The sequence below is a fragment of the Oncorhynchus mykiss genome, chromosome 25 (genome assembly GCF_013265735.2).
Source record: "Oncorhynchus mykiss isolate Arlee chromosome 25, USDA_OmykA_1.1, whole genome shotgun sequence".
Lineage (NCBI taxonomy): Eukaryota > Metazoa > Chordata > Actinopteri > Salmoniformes > Salmonidae > Oncorhynchus > Oncorhynchus mykiss.
In genome coordinates, this window is record NC_048589.1 from 41,333,139 (window position 1) to 41,354,300 (window position 21,162).

General features: G+C 40.9%; 1 protein-coding gene across 2 annotated transcripts in view; it reads left to right on the top strand.

Annotated features, from left to right (window-relative positions):
- LOC110504259 (prospero homeobox protein 1-like) overlaps positions 1-17,611 on the top strand; it is a 53,318-nt gene extending 35,707 nt beyond the window's left edge. For both annotated transcript variants that reach the window (XM_036962870.1, XM_036962871.1), the window contains exon 5: positions 17,469-17,611. In XM_036962870.1, coding sequence (XP_036818765.1) covers positions 17,469-17,603 — 135 coding nt within the window. In that variant the 3' untranslated portion in view covers positions 17,604-17,611. The remainder of the gene's footprint in view (positions 1-17,468) is intronic.
- The last annotated feature ends 3,551 nt before the right edge of the window (positions 17,612-21,162 follow it).

Below are 21,162 nucleotides of genomic sequence, written 5' to 3' on the forward strand. Positions count from 1 at the left end.
TCCCTCCCTCCCGCTCTCTTCCCTCTCTCCCTCCCTCCCGCTCTCTTCCCTCTCTCCCGCCCTCCCGCTCTCTTCCCTCTCTCCCTCCCTCCCGCTCTCTTCCCTCTCTCCCTCCCCCCGCTCTCTTCCCTCTCTCCCTCCCCCCCACTCTCCTCCCTCTCTCCCTCTCTCCCTCCCTCCCTCCCGCTCTCTTCCCTCTCTCCCTCCCTACCGCTCTCTTCCCTCTCTCTGTCCCTCCCTACTGCTCTCTTCCCTCTCTCTGTCCCTCCCTCCCGCTCTCTTCCATCTCTCCCTCCCTACCGCTCTCTTCCCTCTCTCCCTCCCTCCCTCCCGCTCTCTTCCCTCTCTCTCTCCCTCCCTACCGCTCTCTTCTCTCTCTCTGTCCCTCCCTCCCTCTCTCTTCCCTCTCTCCCTGCCTCCCTACCGCTCTCTTCTCTCTCTCTGTCCCTCCCTCCCTCTCTCTTCCCTCTCTCTCTCCCTCCCTACTGCTCTCTTCCCTCTCTCCCTCCCTCCCGCTCTCCTCCCTCTCTCCCTCCCTCCCTACTGCTCTCTTCGCTCTCTCTGTCCCTCCCGCTCTCCTCTCCCTCTTTCTCTCCTCCCGTTCTCCTCCCTCTCTCTCTCCCTACTGCTCTCTTCCCTCTCTCCCTCCCTCCCGCTCTCCTCCCTCTCTCCCTCCCTCCCTACTGCTCTCTTCGCTCTCTCTGTCCCTCCCGCTCTCCTCTCCCTCTTTCTCTCCTCCCGTTCTCCTCCCTCTCTCCTCCCTCCCTCTCTCTCTCCCTCCCGCTCTCCTCCCTCTCTCCCTCCCTCCCTACTGCTCTCCTCCCTCTCTCTCTCCCTCCCGCTCTCCTCCCTCTCTCTCTCCCTCCCTCCCGCTCTCTTCCCTCTCTCCCTCCCTCCCCTAGTTTCTGTTCCCCTCTCATCCTCTCATCTCTCCCTGTTCTTGTCCTCTCTCCTCCTTTCCTCCTCTCTTTTCCCGTACACCTGGCAAACGGTTCAGGTTTCAGATGTTATTGTCTCACTTCTGCTGCACACACACACACACACACACACACACACACACACACACACACACACACACACACACACACACACACAGCCAAGCGCCTCAGCCAGGCTCAAGGTCGACAGGGAAAATAATGCCCACATAAATATGAGGCTTCAGGATGTGTGTGTGTGTGTGTGTTATGGTAGCTAAAGAAAGCTAGTGAATAAACAGCTGGGATGAAATGTTCCCCTTCCTCGCACTACCCTCTCTCATCATCGCTCTGTGAGAACCCTCACCCCTCTCTCTCAACAGGCCGATGGCGCGCGCGCGTGTGTGTGTGTGTGTGTGTGCATGCATGTGTGTGTGTGTGCACTCTGGTTTCTCAGAAGAGTAGTCCCTGTATTAGGAAACATATGACTCAGCCATGGTCAATGTGGTATTTACCTGAACACACACACACACACACACACACACACACACACACACACACACACACACACACACACACACACACACACACACACACTCCTGACCTAATGACTGCTGTGTTTTCCACAGGCCAGAATACAGAGAGATAGGTAGCCTTAGTGTCGGGTTAGTAACTGGAAAGTCGTCGGTTCCAATCCCCGACTTGGTGAAAAATCTGACGATGGCCCCTTGACCAAGGCACTCAACCTCCTGTAAGTCTCCCTGGAGCATATGTTAAATGACTAGCACGTAAAACAGTTACATGTAGATTAAATACACTCATCCTCCTCTCTAGCTGGCCCCCACTCATCCTCCTTTCTAGCTGGCCCCCACTCACCCTCCTTTCTAGCTGGCCCCCACTCCTCCTCTCTAGCTGGCCCCCACTCCTCCTCCTCTCTAGCTGGCCCCCACTCATCCTCCTCTCTAGCTGGCCCCCACTCATCCTCCTCTCTAGCTGGCCCCCACTCATCCTCCTCTCTAGCTGGCCCCCACTCCTCCTCCTCTCTAGCTGGCCCCCACTCATCCTCCTCTCTAGCTGGCCCCCACTCATCCTCCTCTCTAGCTGGCCCCCACTCATCCTCTCTCTAGCTGGCCCCCACTCCTCCTCTCTCTAGCTGGCCCCCACTCATCCTCCTCTCTAGCTGGCCCCCACTCATCCTCCTCTTTAACTGGCCCCCACTCCTCCTCTCTAGCTGGCACCCACTCCTCCTCCTCTCTAGCTGGCCCCCACTCCTCCTCTCTAGCTGGCACCCACTCCTCCTCCTCTCTAGCTGGCCCCCACTCATCCTCCTCTCTAGCTGGCCCCCTCTCCTCCTCTCTCTCTAGCTGGCCCCCACTCATCCTCCTCTCTCTAGCTGGCTCCCTCTCCTCCTCTCTCTCTAGCTGGCACCCACTCATCCTCCTCTCTAGCTGGCCCCCTCTCCTCCTCTCTCTCTAGCTGGCCCCCACTCATCCTGCTCTCTAGCTGGCCCCCACTCCTCCTCTCTAGTTGGCCACCACTCCTCCGCTCTAGCTGGCCCCCACTCATCCTCCTCTCTAGCTGGCCCCCACTCATCCTCCTCTCTAGCTGGCCCCCACTCATCCTCCTCTCTAGCTGGCCCCCACTCATCCTACTCTCTAGCTGGCCCCCACTCCTCCTCTCTAGCTGGCCCCCACTCCTCCTCTCTAACTGGCCCCCACTCCTCCTCTCTAACTGGCCCCCACTACTCCTCTCTAGCTGGCCCCCACTCATCCTCCTCTCTAACTGGTCCCCACTCCTCCTCTCTAGCTGGCCCCCCACTCATCCTCCTCTCTAGCTGGCCCCCACTCATCCTCCTCTCTAGCTGGCCCCCACTCCTCCTCCTCTCTAGTTGGCCCCCACTCCTCCTCTCTCCAGCTGGCCCCCACTCATCCTCCTCTCTAGCTGGCCCCCACTCATCCTCCTCTCTAGCTGGCCCCCACTCCTCCTCCTCTCTAGTTGGCCCCCACTCCTCCTCTCTCTCTAGCTGGCCCCCACTCATCCTCCTCTCTAGCTGGCCCCCACTCATCCTCCTCTCTAGTTGGCCCCCACTCATCCTCCTTTCTAGCTGGCCCCATCCTCCTCTCTAGCTGGCCCCCACTCATCCTCCTCTCTAGCTGGCCCCACTCATCCTCCTCTCTAGCTGGCCCCCACTCATCCTCCTCTCTAGCTGGCCCCCACTCCTCCTCTCTAACTGGCCCCCACTCCTCCTCTCTAACTGGCCCCCACTACTCCTCTCTAGCTGGCCCCCACTCATCCTCCTCTCTAACTGGCCCCCACTCCTCCTCTCTAGCTGGCCCCCACTCATCCTCCTCTCTAACTGGCCCCCACTCCTCCTCTCTAGCTGGCCCCTCTCCTCCTCTCTCTCTATTATGCCCCCTCTCCTCCTCTCTCTCTAGCTGGCCCCCTCTCCTCCTCTCTCTCTAGCTGGTCCCTCTCCTCCTCTCTCTCTAGCTGGTCCCTCTCCTCTTCTCTCTCTGGCTGGCCCCCTCTCCTCCTCTCTCTCTCTAACTGGCCCCCTCTCCTCCTCTCTCTCTAGCTGGTCCCTCTCCTCCTCTCTCTCTAGCTGGCCCCTTCTCCTCCTCTCTCTCTAGCTGGTCCCCTCTCCTCTCTCTCTAGCTGGGAAACATATGTTAACATTGCCAAAGCAAGTGAAATAGATAATAAACAAAAGTGAAATAAACAATAACAAATGAACAGTAAACATTACACTCACAAAAGTTCCAAATGAATAAAGACATTTCAAATGTCATATTATATGTCTATATACAGTGTTTTAATGATGTGCAAATAGTTAAAGTACAAAAGGGAAAATAAATAAACATAAATATGGGTTGTATTTACAATGGTGTGTGTTCTTCACTGGTTGCCCTTTTCTTGTGGCAACAGGTCCCACATCTTGCTGCTGTGATGTCACACTGTGGTATTTCACCCAGTAGATATGGTAGTCAATCAAAATTGGGTTTGTTTTCAAATTCTTTATGGGTCTGTGTAATCTGAGGGAAATATGTCTCTCTAATATGGTCATACATTGGGCAGGAGGTTAAGGAAGTGCAGCTCAGTTTCCACCTCATTTTGTGGGCAGTGTGCAAATTGCCTGTCTTCTCTTGAGAGCCATGTCTGCCTACGACGGCCTTTCTCAATAGCAAGGCTATGCTCACTGAGTCTGTACATAGTCAAAGTTTTCCTTAAGTTTGGGTCAGTCAGAGTGGACAGGTATTCTGCCACTGTGTACTCTCTGTTTAGGGTCAGTCACAGTGGTCAGGTATTCTGCCACTGTGTACTCTCTGTTTAGGGTCAGTCACAGTGGTCAGGTATTCTGCCACTGTGTACTCTCTGTTTAGGGTCAGTCACAGTGGTCAGGTTTTCTGCCACTGTGTACTCTCCGTTTAGGGCCAAATAGCATTCTAGTTTACTCCCTTTTTTTGTTAATTCTTTCCAATATGTCAAGTAATTATCTTTCTGTTTTCTCATGATTTGGTTCAGTCTCTCTCTCCAACTGGCCCCCCTCTCCTCTCTCTAGCTGTCCTCCTCTCTTTCTCTCTCTCTCTCTGTCTCTCTCTCTCCCTCCCTCCCTCCCTCCCTCCCTCCCTCCCTCTCTCTCTCTAGCTGGCCCCCTCTCTCCCTTCCCCCTATCATACCTAGTCAGCGTTTTCAGCTGAGGTTAGAGATGCAGGGAGAGGAGGGGGAAGGGAGAGAGGGGGAGGGAGGGGGTTCGTTTAGTCTCCAGCACCAAGCCTCTCTCTCGGGATGAGAGAGTGTTGTGAGTGGGGTTCTTCAAATGTCCCCCGGAGCTGACTGTCTGTCCTCCCGCTTCCTGTTTCTGTTGCTATTCCTCCGGGGGGGGGGGGGGGGGGGGGGGGGGGTAGGCCCTCTGTAGGGGGTGGCATGGGGGGGGGGGGGGGTGTTAATTGACCTTGCGGGCCTCTATTGATTGGTCTCCCATGGCTCCTCATGTCTGATAGATTATAGAACTGTTAATGGCATCACGCCGCTCGCTGAGAGAGAAGAGGGCACATCTGTGCTGCGGAACATACACACACGCAGGCACAAATTACGTGTGTGGGTGTGTGTGTGTGTCTGTGTGTAAGTGTTTGTATGTAATGATATTTAATTTGAGCCCAGGTTTCCATTAAAAACAATGAAACAACAACCTATGAATTGTTAACGCATCAGGTTCAATAAACAGATAGCTGTGATATACTAAGTTCCTGTAGATAGCTGTGATATACTAAGTTCCTGTAGATAGCTGTGATATACTAAGTTCCTGTAGATAGCTGTGATATACTAAGTTCCTGTAGATAGCTGTGATATACTAAGTTCCTGTAGATAAACAGATAGCTGTGATATACTAAGTTCCTGTAGATAGCTGTGATATACTAAGTTCCTGTAGATAAACAGATAGCTGTGATATACTAAGTTCCTGTAGATAGCTGTGATATACTAAGTTCCTGTAGATAAACAGATAGCTGTGATATACTAAGTTCCTGTAGATAGCTGTGATATACTAAGTTCCTGTAGATAGCTGTGATATACTAAGTTCCTGTAGATAGCTGTGATATACTAAGTTCCTGTAGATAGCTGTGATATACTAAGTTCCTGTAGATAAACAGATAGCTGTGATATACTAAGTTCCTGTAGATAGCTGTGATATACTAAGTTCCTGTAGATAGCTGTGATATACTAAGTTCCTGTAGATAGCTGTGATATACTAAGTTCCTGTAGATAGCTGTGATATACTAAGTTCCTGTAGATAGCTGTGATATACTAAGTTCCTGTAGATAGCTGTGATATACTAAGTTCCTGTAGATAGCTGTGATATACTAAGTTCCTGTAGATAGCTGTGATATACTAAGTTCCTGTAGATAGCTGTGATATACTAAGTTCCTGTAGATAGCTGTGATATACTAAGTTCCTGTAGATAGCTGTGATATACTAAGTTCCTGTAGATAGCTGTGATATACTAAGTTCCTGTAGATAGCTGTGATATACTAAGTTCCTGTAGATAGCTGTGATATACTAAGTTCCTGTAGATAGCTGTGATATACTAAGTTCCTGTAGATAGCTGTGATATACTAAGTTCCTGTAGATAGCCGTGATATACTAAGTTCCTGTAGATAGCTGTGATATACTAAGTTCCTGTAGATAGCTGTGATATACTAAGTTCCTGTAGATAGCTGTGATATACTAAGTTCCTGTAGATAGCTGTGATATACTAAGTTCCTGTAGATAGCTGTGATATACTAAGTTCCTGTAGATAAACAGATAGCTGTGATATACTAAGTTCCTGTAGATAGCTGTGATATACTAAGTTCCTGTAGATAGCTGTGATATACTAAGTTCCTGTAGATAGCTGTGATATACTAAGTTCCTGTAGATAGCTGTGATATACTAAGTTCCTGTAGATAGCTGTGATATACTAAGTTCCTGTAGATAAACAGATAGCTGTGATATACTAAGTTCCTGTAGATAGCTGTGATATACTAAGTTCCTGTAGATAGCCGTGATATACTAAGTTCCTGTAGATAGCTGTGATATACTAAGTTCCTGTAGATAGCTGTGATATACTAAGTTCCTGTAGATAGCTGTGATATACTAAGTTCCTGTAGATAGCTGTGATATACTAAGTTCCTGTAGATAGCTGTGATATACTAAGTTCCTGTAGATAGCTGTGATATACTAAGTTCCTGTAGATAGCTGTGATATACTAAGTTCCTGTAGATAGCTGTGATATACTAAGTTCCTGTAGATAGCTGTGATATACTAAGTTCCTGTAGATAGCTGTGATATACTAAGTTCCTGTAGATAGCTGTGATATACTAAGTTCCTGTAGATAGCTGTGATATACTAAGTTCCTGTAGATAGCTGTGATATACTAAGTTCCTGTAGATAGCTGTGATATACTAAGTTCCTGTAGATAGCTGTGATATACTAAGTTCCTGTAGATAGCTGTGATATACTAAGTTCCTGTAGATAGCTGTGATATACTAAGTTCCTGTAGATAGCTGTGATATACTAAGTTCCTGTAGATAGCTGTGATATACTAAGTTCCTGTAGATAGCTGTGATATACTAAGTTCCTGTAGATAAACAGATAGCTGTGATATACTAAGTTCCTGTAGATAGCTGTGATATACTAAGTTCCTGTAGATAGCTGTGATATACTAAGTTCCTGTAGATAGCTGTGATATACTAAGTTCCTGTAGATAGCTGTGATATACTAAGTTCCTGTAGATAGCTGTGATATACTAAGTTCCTGTAGATAGCTGTGATATACTAAGTTCCTGTAGATAGCTGTGAAATACTAAGTTCCTGTAGATAGCTGTGATATACTAAGTTCCTGTAGATAGCTGTGATATACTAAGTTCCTGTAGATAGCTGTGATATACTAAGTTCCTGTAGATAGCTGTGATATACTAAGTTCCTGTAGATAGCTGTGATATACTAAGTTCCTGTAGATAGCTGTGATATACTAAGTTCCTGTAGATAGCCGTGATATACTAAGTTCCTGTAGATAGATGTGATATACTAAGTTCCTGTAGATAGCTGTGATATACTAAGTTCCTGTAGATAAACAGATAGCTGTGATATACTAAGTTCCTGTAGATAGCTGTGATATACTAAGTTCCTGTAGATAGCCGTGATATACTAAGTTCCTGTAGATAGCTGTGATATACTAAGTTCCTGTAGATAGCTGTGATATACTAAGTTCCTGTAGATAAACAGATAGCTGTGATATACTAAGTTCCTGTAGATAGCTGTGATATACTAAGTTCCTGTAGATAAACAGATAGCTGTGATATACTAAGTTCCTGTAGATAGCTGTGATATACTAAGTTCCTGTAGATAGCTGTGATATACTAAGTTCCTGTAGATAGCTGTGATATACTAAGTTCCTGTAGATAGCTGTGATATACTAAGTTCCTGTAGATAGCCGTGATATACTAAGTTCCTGTAGATAGCTGTGATATACTAAGTTCCTGTAGATAGCTGTGATATACTAAGTTCCTGTAGATAAACAGATAGCTGTGATATACTAAGTTCCTGTAGATAGCTGTGATATACTAAGTTCCTGTAGATAAACAGATAGCTGTGATATACTAAGTTCCTGTAGATAGCTGTGATATACTAAGTTCCTGTAGATAGCTGTGATATACTAAGTTCCTGTAGATAGCTGTGATATACTAAGTTCCTGTAGATAGCTGTGATATACTAAGTTCCTGTAGATAGCTGTGATATACTAAGTTCCTGTAGATAAACAGATAGCTGTGATATACTAAGTTCCTGTAGATAAACAGATAGCTGTGATATACTAAATTCCTGTAGATAAACAGATAGCCGTGATATACTAAGTTCCTGTAGATAAACAGATAGCTGTGATATACTAAGTTCCTGTAGATAAACAGATAGCTGTGATATACTAAGTTCCTGTAGATAAACAGATAGCTGTGATATACTAAGTTCCTGTAGATAAACAGATAGCTGCGATATACTAAGTTCCTGTGGATAAACAGATAGCTGTGATATACTAAGTTCCTGTAGATAGCTGTGATATACTAAGTTCCTGTAGATAGCTGTGATATACTAAGTTCCTGTAGATAGCTGTGATATACTAAGTTCCTGTAGATAGCTGTGATATACTAAGTTCCTGTAGATAGCTGTGATATACTAAGTTCCTGTAGATAGCTGTGATATACTAAGTTCCTGTAGATAGCTGTGATATACTAAGTTCCTGTAGATAGCTGTGATATACTAAGTTCCTGTAGATAGCTGTGATATACTAAGTTCCTGTAGATAGCTGTGATATACTAAGTTCCTGTAGATAGCTGTGATATACTAAGTTCCTGTAGATAGCTGTGATATACTAAGTTCCTGTAGATAGCTGTGATATACTAAGTTCCTGTAGATAGCTGTGATATACTAAGTTCCTGTAGATAGCTGTGATATACTAAGTTCCTGTAGATAGCTGTGATATACTAAGTTCCTGTAGATAGCTGTGATATACTAAGTTCCTGTAGATAGCTGTGATATACTAAGTTCCTGTAGATAGCTGTGATATACTAAGTTCCTGTAGATAAACAGATAGCTGTGATATACTAAGTTCCTGTAGATAGCTGTGATATACTAAGTTCCTGTAGATAGCTGTGATATACTAAGTTCCTGTAGATAGCTGTGATATACTAAGTTCCTGTAGATAGCTGTGATATACTAAGTTCCTGTAGATAGCTGTGATATACTAAGTTCCTGTAGATAGCTGTGATATACTAAGTTCCTGTAGATAGCTGTGATATACTAAGTTCCTGTAGATAGCTGTGATATACTAAGTTCCTGTAGATAGCTGTGATATACTAAGTTCCTGTAGATAGCTGTGATATACTAAGTTCCTGTAGATAGCTGTGATATACTAAGTTCCTGTAGATAGCTGTGATATACTAAGTTCCTGTAGATAGCTGTGATATACTAAGTTCCTGTAGATAGCTGTGATATACTAAGTTCCTGTAGATAGCTGTGATATACTAAGTTCCTGTAGATAGCCGTGATATACTAAGTTCCTGTAGATAGCTGTGATATACTAAGTTCCTGTAGATAGCTGTGATATACTAAGTTCCTGTAGATAAACAGATAGCTGTGATATACTAAGTTCCTGTAGATAGCTGTGATATACTAAGTTCCTGTAGATAGCCGTGATATACTAAGTTCCTGTAGATAGCTGTGATATACTAAGTTCCTGTAGATAGCTGTGATATACTAAGTTCCTGTAGATAAACAGATAGCTGTGATATACTAAGTTCCTGTAGATAGCTGTGATATACTAAGTTCCTGTAGATAAACAGATAGCTGTGATATACTAAGTTCCTGTAGATAGCTGTGATATACTAAGTTCCTGTAGATAGCTGTGATATACTAAGTTCCTGTAGATAGCTGTGATATACTAAGTTCCTGTAGATAGCTGTGATATACTAAGTTCCTGTAGATAGCTGTGATATACTAAGTTCCTGTAGATAGCTGTGATATACTAAGTTCCTGTAGATAGCTGTGATATACTAAGTTCCTGTAGATAGCTGTGATATACTAAGTTCCTGTAGATAGCTGTGATATACTAAGTTCCTGTAGATAGCTGTGATATACTAAGTTCCTGTAGATAGCTGTGATATACTAAGTTCCTGTAGATAGCTGTGATATACTAAGTTCCTGTAGATAGCTGTGATATACTAAGTTCCTGTAGATAGCCGTGATATACTAAGTTCCTGTAGATAGATGTGATATACTAAGTTCCTGTAGATAGCTGTGATATACTAAGTTCCTGTAGATAAACAGATAGCTGTGATATACTAAGTTCCTGTAGATAGCTGTGATATACTAAGTTCCTGTAGATAGCCGTGATATACTAAGTTCCTGTAGATAGCTGTGATATACTAAGTTCCTGTAGATAGCTGTGATATACTAAGTTCCTGTAGATAAACAGATAGCTGTGATATACTAAGTTCCTGTAGATAGCTGTGATATACTAAGTTCCTGTAGATAAACAGATAGCTGTGATATACTAAGTTCCTGTAGATAGCTGTGATATACTAAGTTCCTGTAGATAGCTGTGATATACTAAGTTCCTGTAGATAGCTGTGATATACTAAGTTCCTGTAGATAGCTGTGATATACTAAGTTCCTGTAGATAGCCGTGATATACTAAGTTCCTGTAGATAGCTGTGATATACTAAGTTCCTGTAGATAGCTGTGATATACTAAGTTCCTGTAGATAAACAGATAGCTGTGATATACTAAGTTCCTGTAGATAGCTGTGATATACTAAGTTCCTGTAGATAAACAGATAGCTGTGATATACTAAGTTCCTGTAGATAGCTGTGATATACTAAGTTCCTGTAGATAGCTGTGATATACTAAGTTCCTGTAGATAGCTGTGATATACTAAGTTCCTGTAGATAGCTGTGATATACTAAGTTCCTGTAGATAGCTGTGATATACTAAGTTCCTGTAGATAAACAGATAGCTGTGATATACTAAGTTCCTGTAGATAAACAGATAGCTGTGATATACTAAATTCCTGTAGATAAACAGATAGCCGTGATATACTAAGTTCCTGTAGATAAACAGATAGCTGTGATATACTAAGTTCCTGTAGATAAACAGATAGCTGTGATATACTAAGTTCCTGTAGATAAACAGATAGCTGTGATATACTAAGTTCCTGTAGATAAACAGATAGCTGCGATATACTAAGTTCCTGTGGATAAACAGATAGCTGTGATATACTAAGTTCCTGTAGATAGCTGTGATATACTAAGTTCCTGTAGATAGCTGTGATATACTAAGTTCCTGTAGATAGCTGTGATATACTAAGTTCCTGTAGATAGCTGTGATATACTAAGTTCCTGTAGATAGCTGTGATATACTAAGTTCCTGTAGATAGCTGTGATATACTAAGTTCCTGTAGATAGCTGTGATATACTAAGTTCCTGTAGATAGCTGTGATATACTAAGTTCCTGTAGATAGCTGTGATATACTAAGTTCCTGTAGATAGCTGTGATATACTAAGTTCCTGTAGATAGCTGTGATATACTAAGTTCCTGTAGATAGCTGTGATATACTAAGTTCCTGTAGATAGCTGTGATATACTAAGTTCCTGTAGATAGCTGTGATATACTAAGTTCCTGTAGATAGCTGTGATATACTAAGTTCCTGTAGATAGCTGTGATATACTAAGTTCCTGTAGATAGCTGTGATATACTAAGTTCCTGTAGATAGCTGTGATATACTAAGTTCCTGTAGATAGCTGTGATATACTAAGTTCCTGTAGATAAACAGATAGCTGTGATATACTAAGTTCCTGTAGATAGCTGTGATATACTAAGTTCCTGTAGATAGCTGTGATATACTAAGTTCCTGTAGATAGCTGTGATATACTAAGTTCCTGTAGATAGCTGTGATATACTAAGTTCCTGTAGATAGCTGTGATATACTAAGTTCCTGTAGATAGCTGTGATATACTAAGTTCCTGTAGATAGCTGTGATATACTAAGTTCCTGTAGATAGCTGTGATATACTAAGTTCCTGTAGATAGCTGTGATATACTAAGTTCCTGTAGATAGCTGTGATATACTAAGTTCCTGTAGATAGCTGTGATATACTAAGTTCCTGTAGATAGCTGTGATATACTAAGTTCCTGTAGATAGCTGTGATATACTAAGTTCCTGTAGATAGCTGTGATATACTAAGTTCCTGTAGATAGCTGTGATATACTAAGTTCCTGTAGATAGCCGTGATATACTAAGTTCCTGTAGATAGCTGTGATATACTAAGTTCCTGTAGATAGCTGTGATATACTAAGTTCCTGTAGATAAACAGATAGCTGTGATATACTAAGTTCCTGTAGATAGCTGTGATATACTAAGTTCCTGTAGATAGCCGTGATATACTAAGTTCCTGTAGATAGCTGTGATATACTAAGTTCCTGTAGATAGCTGTGATATACTAAGTTCCTGTAGATAAACAGATAGCTGTGATATACTAAGTTCCTGTAGATAGCTGTGATATACTAAGTTCCTGTAGATAAACAGATAGCTGTGATATACTAAGTTCCTGTAGATAGCTGTGATATACTAAGTTCCTGTAGATAGCTGTGATATACTAAGTTCCTGTAGATAGCTGTGATATACTAAGTTCCTGTAGATAGCTGTGATATACTAAGTTCCTGTAGATAGCTGTGATATACTAAGTTCCTGTAGATAGCTGTGATATACTAAGTTCCTGTAGATAGCTGTGATATACTAAGTTCCTGTAGATAGCTGTGATATACTAAGTTCCTGTAGATAGCTGTGATATACTAAGTTCCTGTAGATAGCTGTGATATACTAAGTTCCTGTAGATAGCTGTGATATACTAAGTTCCTGTAGATAGCTGTGATATACTAAGTTCCTGTAGATAGCTGTGATATACTAAGTTCCTGTAGATAGCTGTGATATACTAAGTTCCTGTAGATAGCTGTGATATACTAAGTTCCTGTAGATAGCTGTGATATACTAAGTTCCTGTAGATAGCTGTGATATACTAAGTTCCTGTAGATAGCTGTGATATACTAAGTTCCTGTAGATAGCTGTGATATACTAAGTTCCTGTAGATAGCTGTGATATACTAAGTTCCTGTAGATAGCTGTGATATACTAAGTTCCTGTAGATAGCTGTGATATACTAAGTTCCTGTAGATAGCTGTGATATACTAAGTTCCTGTAGATAGCCGTGATATACTAAGTTCCTGTAGATAGCTGTGATATACTAAGTTCCTGTAGATAGCTGTGATATACTAAGTTCCTGTAGATAGCTGTGATATACTAAGTTCCTGTAGATAGCTGTGATATACTAAGTTCCTGTAGATAGCTGTGATATACTAAGTTCCTGTAGATAAACAGATAGCTGTGATATACTAAGTTCCTGTAGATAGCTGTGATATACTAAGTTCCTGTAGATAGCTGTGATATACTAAGTTCCTGTAGATAGCTGTGATATACTAAGTTCCTGTAGATAGCTGTGATATACTAAGTTCCTGTAGATAGCTGTGATATACTAAGTTCCTGTAGATAAACAGATAGCTGTGATATACTAAGTTCCTGTAGATAGCTGTGATATACTAAGTTCCTGTAGATAGCCGTGATATACTAAGTTCCTGTAGATAGCTGTGATATACTAAGTTCCTGTAGATAGCTGTGATATACTAAGTTCCTGTAGATAGCTGTGATATACTAAGTTCCTGTAGATAGCTGTGATATACTAAGTTCCTGTAGATAGCTGTGATATACTAAGTTCCTGTAGATAGCTGTGATATACTAAGTTCCTGTAGATAGCTGTGATATACTAAGTTCCTGTAGATAGCTGTGATATACTAAGTTCCTGTAGATAGCTGTGATATACTAAGTTCCTGTAGATAGCTGTGATATACTAAGTTCCTGTAGATAGCTGTGATATACTAAGTTCCTGTAGATAGCTGTGATATACTAAGTTCCTGTAGATAGCTGTGATATACTAAGTTCCTGTAGATAGCTGTGATATACTAAGTTCCTGTAGATAGCTGTGATATACTAAGTTCCTGTAGATAGCTGTGATATACTAAGTTCCTGTAGATAGCTGTGATATACTAAGTTCCTGTAGATAGCTGTGATATACTAAGTTCCTGTAGATAGCTGTGATATACTAAGTTCCTGTAGATAGCTGTGATATACTAAGTTCCTGTAGATAAACAGATAGCTGTGATATACTAAGTTCCTGTAGATAGCTGTGATATACTAAGTTCCTGTAGATAGCTGTGATATACTAAGTTCCTGTAGATAGCTGTGATATACTAAGTTCCTGTAGATAGCTGTGATATACTAAGTTCCTGTAGATAGCTGTGATATACTAAGTTCCTGTAGATAGCTGTGATATACTAAGTTCCTGTAGATAGCTGTGATATACTAAGTTCCTGTAGATAGCTGTGATATACTAAGTTCCTGTAGATAGCTGTGATATACTAAGTTCCTGTAGATAGCTGTGATATACTAAGTTCCTGTAGATAGCTGTGATATACTAAGTTCCTGTAGATAGCTGTGATATACTAAGTTCCTGTAGATAGCTGTGATATACTAAGTTCCTGTAGATAGCCGTGATATACTAAGTTCCTGTAGATAGATGTGATATACTAAGTTCCTGTAGATAGCTGTGATATACTAAGTTCCTGTAGATAAACAGATAGCTGTGATATACTAAGTTCCTGTAGATAGCTGTGATATACTAAGTTCCTGTAGATAGCCGTGATATACTAAGTTCCTGTAGATAGCTGTGATATACTAAGTTCCTGTAGATAGCTGTGATATACTAAGTTCCTGTAGATAAACAGATAGCTGTGATATACTAAGTTCCTGTAGATAGCTGTGATATACTAAGTTCCTGTAGATAAACAGATAGCTGTGATATACTAAGTTCCTGTAGATAGCTGTGATATACTAAGTTCCTGTAGATAGCTGTGATATACTAAGTTCCTGTAGATAGCTGTGATATACTAAGTTCCTGTAGATAGCTGTGATATACTAAGTTCCTGTAGATAGCCGTGATATACTAAGTTCCTGTAGATAGCTGTGATATACTAAGTTCCTGTAGATAGCTGTGATATACTAAGTTCCTGTAGATAAACAGATAGCTGTGATATACTAAGTTCCTGTAGATAGCTGTGATATACTAAGTTCCTGTAGATAAACAGATAGCTGTGATATACTAAGTTCCTGTAGATAGCTGTGATATACTAAGTTCCTGTAGATAGCTGTGATATACTAAGTTCCTGTAGATAGCTGTGATATACTAAGTTCCTGTAGATAGCTGTGATATACTAAGTTCCTGTAGATAGCTGTGATATACTAAGTTCCTGTAGATAAACAGATAGCTGTGATATACTAAGTTCCTGTAGATAAACAGATAGCTGTGATATACTAAATTCCTGTAGATAAACAGATAGCCGTGATATACTAAGTTCCTGTAGATAAACAGATAGCTGTGATATACTAAGTTCCTGTAGATAAACAGATAGCTGTGATATACTAAGTTCCTGTAGATAAACAGATAGCTGTGATATACTAAGTTCCTGTAGATAAACAGATAGCTGCGATATACTAAGTTCCTGTGGATAAACAGATAGCTGTGATATACTAAGTTCCTGTAGATAGCTGTGATATACTAAGTTCCTGTAGATAGCTGTGATATACTAAGTTCCTGTAGATAGCTGTGATATACTAAGTTCCTGTAGATAGCTGTGATATACTAAGTTCCTGTAGATAGCTGTGATATACTAAGTTCCTGTAGATAGCTGTGATATACTAAGTTCCTGTAGATAGCTGTGATATACTAAGTTCCTGTAGATAGCTGTGATATACTAAGTTCCTGTAGATAGCTGTGATATACTAAGTTCCTGTAGATAGCTGTGATATACTAAGTTCCTGTAGATAGCTGTGATATACTAAGTTCCTGTAGATAGCTGTGATATACTAAGTTCCTGTAGATAGCTGTGATATACTAAGTTCCTGTAGATAGCTGTGATATACTAAGTTCCTGTACATAGCTGTGATATACTAAGTTCCTGTAGATAGCTGTGATATACTAAGTTCCTGTAGATAGCTGTGATATACTAAGTTCCTGTAGATAGCTGTGATATACTAAGTTCCTGTAGATAGCTGTGATATACTAAGTTCCTGTAGATAAACAGATAGCTGTGATATACTAAGTTCCTGTAGATAGCTGTGATATACTAAGTTCCTGTAGATAGCTGTGATATACTAAGTTCCTGTAGATAGCTGTGATATACTAAGTTCCTGTAGATAGCTGTGATATACTAAGTTCCTGTAGATAGCTGTGATATACTAAGTTCCTGTAGATAGCTGTGATATACTAAGTTCCTGTAGATAGCTGTGATATACTAAGTTCCTGTAGATAGCTGTGATATACTAAGTTCCTGTAGATAGCTGTGATATACTAAGTTCCTGTAGATAGCTGTGATATACTAAGTTCCTGTAGATAGCTGTGATATACTAAGTTCCTGTAGATAGCTGTGATATACTAAGTTCCTGTAGATAGCTGTGATATACTAAGTTCCTGTAGATAGCTGTGATATACTAAGTTCCTGTAGATAGCTGTGATATACTAAGTTCCTGTAGATAGCCGTGATATACTAAGTTCCTGTAGATAGCTGTGATATACTAAGTTCCTGTAGATAGCTGTGATATACTAAGTTCCTGTAGATAAACAGATAGCTGTGATATACTAAGTTCCTGTAGATAGCTGTGATATACTAAGTTCCTGTAGATAGCCGTGATATACTAAGTTCCTGTAGATAGCTGTGATATACTAAGTTCCTGTAGATAGCTGTGATATACTAAGTTCCTGTAGATAAACAGATAGCTGTGATATACTAAGTTCCTGTAGATAGCTGTGATATACTAAGTTCCTGTAGATAAACAGATAGCTGTGATATACTAAGTTCCTGTAGATAGCTGTGATATACTAAGTTCCTGTAGATAGCTGTGATATACTAAGTTCCTGTAGATAGCTGTGATATACTAAGTTCCTGTAGATAGCTGTGATATACTAAGTTCCTGTAGATAGCTGTGATATACTAAGTTCCTGTAGATAGCTGTGATATACTAAGTTCCTGTAGATAAACAGATAGCTGTGATATACTAAGTTCCTGTAGATAAACAGATAGCTGTGATATACTAAATTCCTGTAGATAAACAGATAGCCGTGATATACTAAGTTCCTGTAGATAAACAGATAGCTGTGATATACTAAGTTCCTGTAGATAAACAGATAGCTGTGATATACTAAGTTCCTGTAGATAAACAGATAGCTGTGATATACTAAGTTCCTGTAGATAAACAGATAGCTGCGATATACTAAGTTCCTGTGGATAAACAGATAGCTGTGATATACTAAGTTCCTGTAAATAAACAGATAGTTGTGATACGTTCCTTGACTGAGGCCATGTCAGATCCAGGAGGGCTTGTCTCCCAACCATCTGAAGAAAGCCAAGCTCATGTTCTTCTACAGCAGATACCCTTCATCCAACATGCTCAAGACGTTCTTCTCAGACGTCAAGGTACGGCTCACCTGTCTTCTCCTCTGACATTTATTAGAACAGGTAGGCTGACCTTATTTTCTCTCTCTCTCTCTCTCTCTCTCTCTCTCTCTCTCTCTCCCTCTCTCTCTCTCTCTCATCCGTTGTTCCTCCCCTTGTTTTTTCACTTTCACTTTCCGTCACCCTGTGGCCATTATATATATCACCCTATTCCATTATATATATCACCCTATTCAATTATATATATCACCCTGTGGCCATTATATATACCACCCTATTCCATTATATATATCACCCTATTCCATTATATATACCACCCTATTCCATTATATATATCACCCTGTGGCCATTATATATATCACCCTATTCAATTATATATATCACCCTGTGCCATTATATATATCACCCTATTCCATTATATATATCACCCTATTCAATTATATATATCACCCTATTCCATTATATATACCACCCTATTCCATTATATATACCACCCTATTCCATAATATATATCACCCTATTCCATAATATATATCACCCTATTCCATTATATATACCACCCTATTCCATTATATATATCACCCTGTGGCCATTATATATATCACCCTATTCAATTATATATATCACCCTGTGCCATTATATATATCACCCTATTCCATGATATATACCACCCTATTCCATTATATATACCATTATATATATCACCCTATTCCATAATATATATCACCCTATTCCATTATATATATCACCCTATTCCATTATATATATCACCCTGTGGCCATTATATATATCACCCTATTCCATTATATATATCACCCTATTCCATTATATATACCATTATATATATCACCCTATGCCATTATATATATCACCCTATTCCATTATATATACCACCCTATTCCATTATATATATCACCCTATTCCATTATATATATCACCCTGTGGCCATTATATATATCACCCTGTTCCATTATATATACCATTATATATATCACCCTATTCCATAATATATACCATTATATATATCACCCTATTCCATTATATATACCATTATATATATCACCCTATGCCATTATATATATCACCCTATTCCATTATATATACCACCCTATTCCATTATATATATCACCCTATTCCATTATATATATCACCCTGTGGCCATTATATATATCACCCTATTCCATTATATATACCATTATATATATCACCCTATTCCATAATATATACCACCCTATTCCATTATATATCACCCTATTCCATTATATATATCACCCTGTGGCCATTATATATATCACCCTATTCCATTATATATATCACCCTGTGGCCATTATATATACCACCCTATTCCATTATATATATCACCCTATTCCATTATATATATCACCCTGTGGCCATTATATATATCACCCTGTGGCCATTATATATATCACCCTATTCCATTATATATATCACCCTATTCCATTATATATATCACCCTATTCCATTATATATATCACCCTATTCCGTTTCTCCACTCTGTTTCTGCCCGTGTGTGTGTGTTTTGGTTTTACCTGAAGTCCTCACAGGGATAGTAAAACAAGGAAAATGTAGCTTTTCCCAAAAAGGAAAGAAACTATTTTAGGTTTAGGGGTTAGGATTAAGGGTTAGGATTAGGATTAAGGGTTAGGGTTAGGATTAAGGGTTAGGGTTAAGGGTTAGGATTAAGGGTTAGGGTTAGGATTAAGGGTTAGGATTAGGATTAAGGGTTAGGATTAAGGGTTAGGGTTAAGGGTTAGGATTAAGGGTTAGGGTTAGGATTAAGGGTTAGGGTTAGGATTAAGGGTTAGGGTTAGGGGTTAGGATTAAGGGTTAGGGGTTAGGATTAAGGGTTAGGGTTAGGATTAAGGGTTAGGGTTAGGATTAAGGGTTAGGGGTTAGGATTAAGGGTTAGGGGTTAGGATTAAGGGTTAGGATTAAGGGTTAGGGTTAGGATTAAGGGTTAGGGTTAGGATTAAGGGTTAGGGTTAGGGTTAGGGGTTAGGATTAAGGGTTAGGGTTAGGGTTAGGGGTTAGGATTAAGGGTTAGGGTTAGGGGTTAGGATTAGGGGTTAGGGTTAAGGGTTAGGGTTAGGGTTAGGATTAAGGGTTAGGGTTAGGGGTTAGGATTAAGGGTTAGGGTTAGGGTTAGGGGTTAGGATTAAGGGTTAGGGTTAGGGGTTAGGATTAGGGGTTAGGGTTAAGGGTTAGGATTAAGGGTTAGGGTTAGGGGTTAGGATTAAGGGTTAGGGTTAGGGGTTAGGATTAGGGTTAGGATTAAGGGTTAGGGTTAGGATTAAGGGTTAGGGTTAGGGGTTAGGATTAAGGGTTAGGGTTAGGGGTTAGGATTAAGGGTTAGGGTTAGGGGTTAGGATTAAGGGTTAGGATTAAGGGTTAGGGTTAAGTGTTAGGTTTAGGGGTTAGGATTAAGGGTTAGGGTTAGAGTTAGGGTTAGGCTTAGGGGTTAGGATTAAGGGTTAGGGTTAGAGTTAGGGTTAGGCTTAGGGGTTAGGATTAAGGGTTAGGGTTAGGGGTTAGGATTAAGGGTTAGGGTTAGAGTTAGGGTTAGGCTTAGGCTTAGGGGTTAGGATTAAGGGTTAGGGTTAGGGGTTAGGATTAAGGGTTAGGGTTAGGGGTTAGGATTAAGGGTTAGGGTTAGGAGTTAGGATTAAGGGTTAGGGTTAAGGGTTAGGATTAAGGGTTAGGGTTAAGGGTTAGGATTAAGGGTTAGGGTTAAATGTTAGGTTTAGGGGTTAGGATTAAGGGTTAGGGTTAGAGTTAGGGTTAGGTTTAGGGGTTAGGATTAAGGGTTAGGGTTAGAGTTAGGGTTAGGTTTAGGGGTTAGGATTAAGGGTTAGGGTTAAGTGTTAGAGTCGGGGTTGGAATTAGGTTCAAATTTATGGTTATGGGTTAGGGTTAGTATTAGGTTCAGGTTTATGGTTATGGCTTAGGGTTAGAATTAGGTTCAGGTTTATGGTTATGGGTTAGGGTTAGAATTAGGTTCAGGTTTATGGTTATGGGTTAGGGTTAGAATTAGGTTCAGGTTTATGGTTATGGGTTAGGGTTAGTATTAGGTTCAGGTTTATGGTTATGGGTTAGGGTTAGAATTAGGTTCAGGTTTATGGTTATGGGTTAGAATTAGGTTCAGGTTTATGGTTATGGGTTAGGGTTAGGGTTAGGGGTTAGGGGTTAGAGGTTATGGGTTATGGAAAAATAGGATTTTGAATGGAAATCAATTGTTTGGTCCCCACAAGGATAGTAGAACAAACGTGTGTGTGTGTGACACTGGCACAGATGGGACACAGAGGGGCGTTTTGCCAACTCTCTATCGCCCAATTACAATTACTGGCCTTGATCTGATAGGGGAGGAGGGGGGGGGGGGGGGGGCAGAGATGGAGAGGCCCCACTTTCTCTATCTCTCTCACAGACAAATGCACACACACATGCTGCTTTCAACACTAAACCAGCCCTGATATACACACAGCTCTCCTCTAGCGATATGTCCCATACCTTCAGATTTTCCATGTGATTCCATGTGACTGTATTTATAAAGGGGGGTGATTATTGCCGGGCATAAAACTGAACATGCAGG